Genomic DNA, 3,070 nt, shown 5'->3' on the forward strand with positions numbered 1-3,070 from the left:
CCTCCATGTAGACAAAGAATGACAGTCAACTCCCCTGCAAAGTGCTTCTCAAGTGTTGCATTGATCCAGACAAGTGGGAAGCATTCCATCACACTCCTGACTTGTGCCTTATCGATAATGCGGAGGCATTGGCAGGTCAGGAAGTGAGCTATGTGCTGCAGAATTCCCATCCTCTGACGTGATCTTGTTGCCACAGTATTTATATTGATTCAGTTTAACTGAGTATGGACAGAGTGGGATTCAGTGATGGTGATGATATTGAATGTCAAGGAACAATGGCTAGATTCTCATTCAATGTTGATTGTGTGTGGGGGCGTGCGGGGGGTGGTATATTGAGTGATGGTCATAGTATTGAATGTCAAGGATTGATAGTTAGATTACCTTTCAGTGGTAACCTCCAGAATATTGATAATGGTGGTGGGAGGTAGGGGTTCGGGGTGTGGGGAGTAAGGATTCACAGATGGTGATAGCATCAAATGTCAACGAGTGATGGTTAGAATCTCTTGCCAATATAGAATTGAATCAGGGAAAGTGCCTAAGTAAGCAATTAAAAATAATTTCAATACAGAAGAGCAACACTAAAATCACCAACGTAGCTGAAGGTCAAAGAGGCTCGACTGGATGTATGGAGAAGTGTTTATTGTTAATGGTGTGATTGGCGTCCAAATGTTCAGAACAAAGCACAGAAATAAAGCGATGAATTAAGCTCTGTTTGACCATTTCTACCATCATGACCAAACTGGTGAACTACAATGAGTTTGATGGCTGCTATTTCACTGTTGCATAAAGGGAAGGTTCTCTCCTCCAATGTTGTCCGGAGATTGTGCATAAATCTGTAGCATCTACCGTATCATATACATACTCCAACTGGAAGAGAAATAAACATTTGATACTGGTGAATAACATTGCACAATTGAAGTGGTCTGTCACTTCATTTGTCTCTCCTCTCCCCGCTCCCATCACCCATCCTTATCTTTATGTTATTCATACTGGGGCTTTCCCATAGATGGCATGCATATTGACCGACATAAAAGTCCATTGGAACTTAGACAGTAGAAGTAGGAGAAGGCCATTCAGCCCTTTGAGCCTGCTCACTCATTCATTACTGTCACTATTGATCACTCTATGTGCTTGACTTTGGCTCTTTGGTCATTAAGAGATTGGCAAGAAATGAGCAGCACAGACAACCCATGAATAAATATTTGGAATGTTCCACATTTCACCACTCCCACCTCCTAATACCATTTGATTCCCTTTACCTTTAACTCTATCTAACACCTTCTTGAAGTCATACAATGTATTGACCTTAACCGCATTCTGTGCCAAATAGTTCAACAGGCTCCCAACTCTCTAGTTGAAGACATTTTTCCTCATCTCAGTCTTAGCCCATCCCCTTTAGACAGCGGCCCACTTGGTCTGGACTGTCTCCCAATCACTAGGAACTTCTTTCCTATGTTTAAACTGTGTACACCTGTTAGGATATTATAAAGTTTCAGTGAGATTCCCATTTTTTTTCTAAACTACAGTGAATATAATTCCAATTCATCTATTCTGTCTTCATACGTCAGTCCTACCATCCCATGAATGAGCCTTTTAAACCTTTGCTGCACTCCTTGCTAAGATAGAACTTTCTTCCTTTGGTAAGGCGGACATAACTGCACACAAAGTATTCCAGGGTATAGTCTCACCATGTACATTTGGAGCAAGACATTCCTGCTGCTAGACTCAAATCCTCTCACTATGGAGACCAACATACCAACTGCCTTCCTAGCCATCAGCTGCTGCTGCACAGCTGACTTTCAGTGACTGGTGTCTATGGGGCACCCAGGTCTCACTGACCATCCTCCATCTCAATAAACAACCATTACAGTAATAATGTGTCTTTCCGCTTTAGCTATCCAACCTCGTGTGGGTGAAGCATAAAACCTAGTGTCATTATTGCTAGACCAGTAATCTCAATCCTCACTATAGTACATAATGGAACTTGATTCCAGTTTCTAAAAAAAAAACGCAATATGGATTTACATGTCTTAATGATGGCTATGAAACTGGTTCACTAATATCCTTTAGGGAAGGGAACTGTTATTCTTTTCTGGTCTGATCTACGTGTGACTCTAGACCCACAGAAATGTGGGCTGAATCCCAGCTGCTGTCAGGGCAAACATTGGTGAGGGAAAACAAATACTGCGCCTAACCAGTGATGCCCACGTACCATGAATGAAGAAACAAAACGTAATAAACACATCAAAATAAGTTTAGTACCATAAAAATATAGAATGCTAAAACCGTTTTGCAGTGAAATAATTTTCCCCTTTGGGACTATCTTGTTTGCACAGGCTGAAGGGAGAGCAATTTTGCCCCATTCCACTTTGCAGTTTGCCTTCAGCAGACTTAAAAAATATGGCATATCAAGTGCCTCTCAGATAATCTTTTTAAACTGCTTTGGTTTTTGGAAGGAAATCATTGCTCGCCCAGAGTTATGAAGCACGAAATTAGACCCTTCAGTCTAACTCGTCCAGGCTGACCAGGTTTTGCAAACTGAACTAGAACCAGTTGTTTGCGATAGGCCCATATCCCTCTCAATCCTATCTGCACAAGTACTTTTCCAGATGTCTTAAGTGTTGTAATTATACTCATCACCTCCTCTGGTACCCTCTGTGTGAAAAGCTGCCTCTCTGGTCCCTTTTAATTCTTGCTTCTCTCACCTTAAAGCTATGCCCTCTGGTTTTAGACTCCCATTCTCTGGGGGAATAAGAACTTGTCTACTCAGCTTATCTCCCTCACTGCTGATCTGATAAACCCCTCTATGGTCACCACTCCAAAGCTGCTTGCTACTCAAATCTTCCAGTTTTAGTAACTCGCTTAGAAGTTTTTTCTTCACATGTCCCAGTTTAAAAAGATCATTTCTGTAGCAGGGAACCAGAATTATACGCAGTACTCTTACTGTGACCTTAACAATGTCTTACAGTATGTACCATACTTTTACACACTGTGATTCTCTCTCTCTCTCTCTCTCTCTCTCTCTCTCTCTCTCTCTCTCTCTCTCTCTCTCTCTCTCTCTCTCTCTCTC

General features: G+C 41.7%; 1 protein-coding gene across 1 annotated transcript in view; it reads right to left on the minus strand.

The window, feature by feature from the left end:
* Nucleotides 1–325: 325 nt before the first annotated feature.
* LOC122544686 overlaps nt 326–3,070 on the minus strand; it is a 45,823-nt gene continuing 43,078 nt past the window's right edge. The window contains exon 15 of the mRNA XM_043683959.1: nt 326–867. Within this exon, the coding sequence (XP_043539894.1) occupies nt 769–867 (99 nt within the window). The 3' untranslated portion in view covers nt 326–768. The remainder of the gene's footprint in view (nt 868–3,070) is intronic.

Source organism: Chiloscyllium plagiosum, chromosome 50 (genome assembly GCF_004010195.1).
Source record: "Chiloscyllium plagiosum isolate BGI_BamShark_2017 chromosome 50, ASM401019v2, whole genome shotgun sequence".
NCBI classification, from domain to species: domain Eukaryota; kingdom Metazoa; phylum Chordata; class Chondrichthyes; order Orectolobiformes; family Hemiscylliidae; genus Chiloscyllium; species Chiloscyllium plagiosum.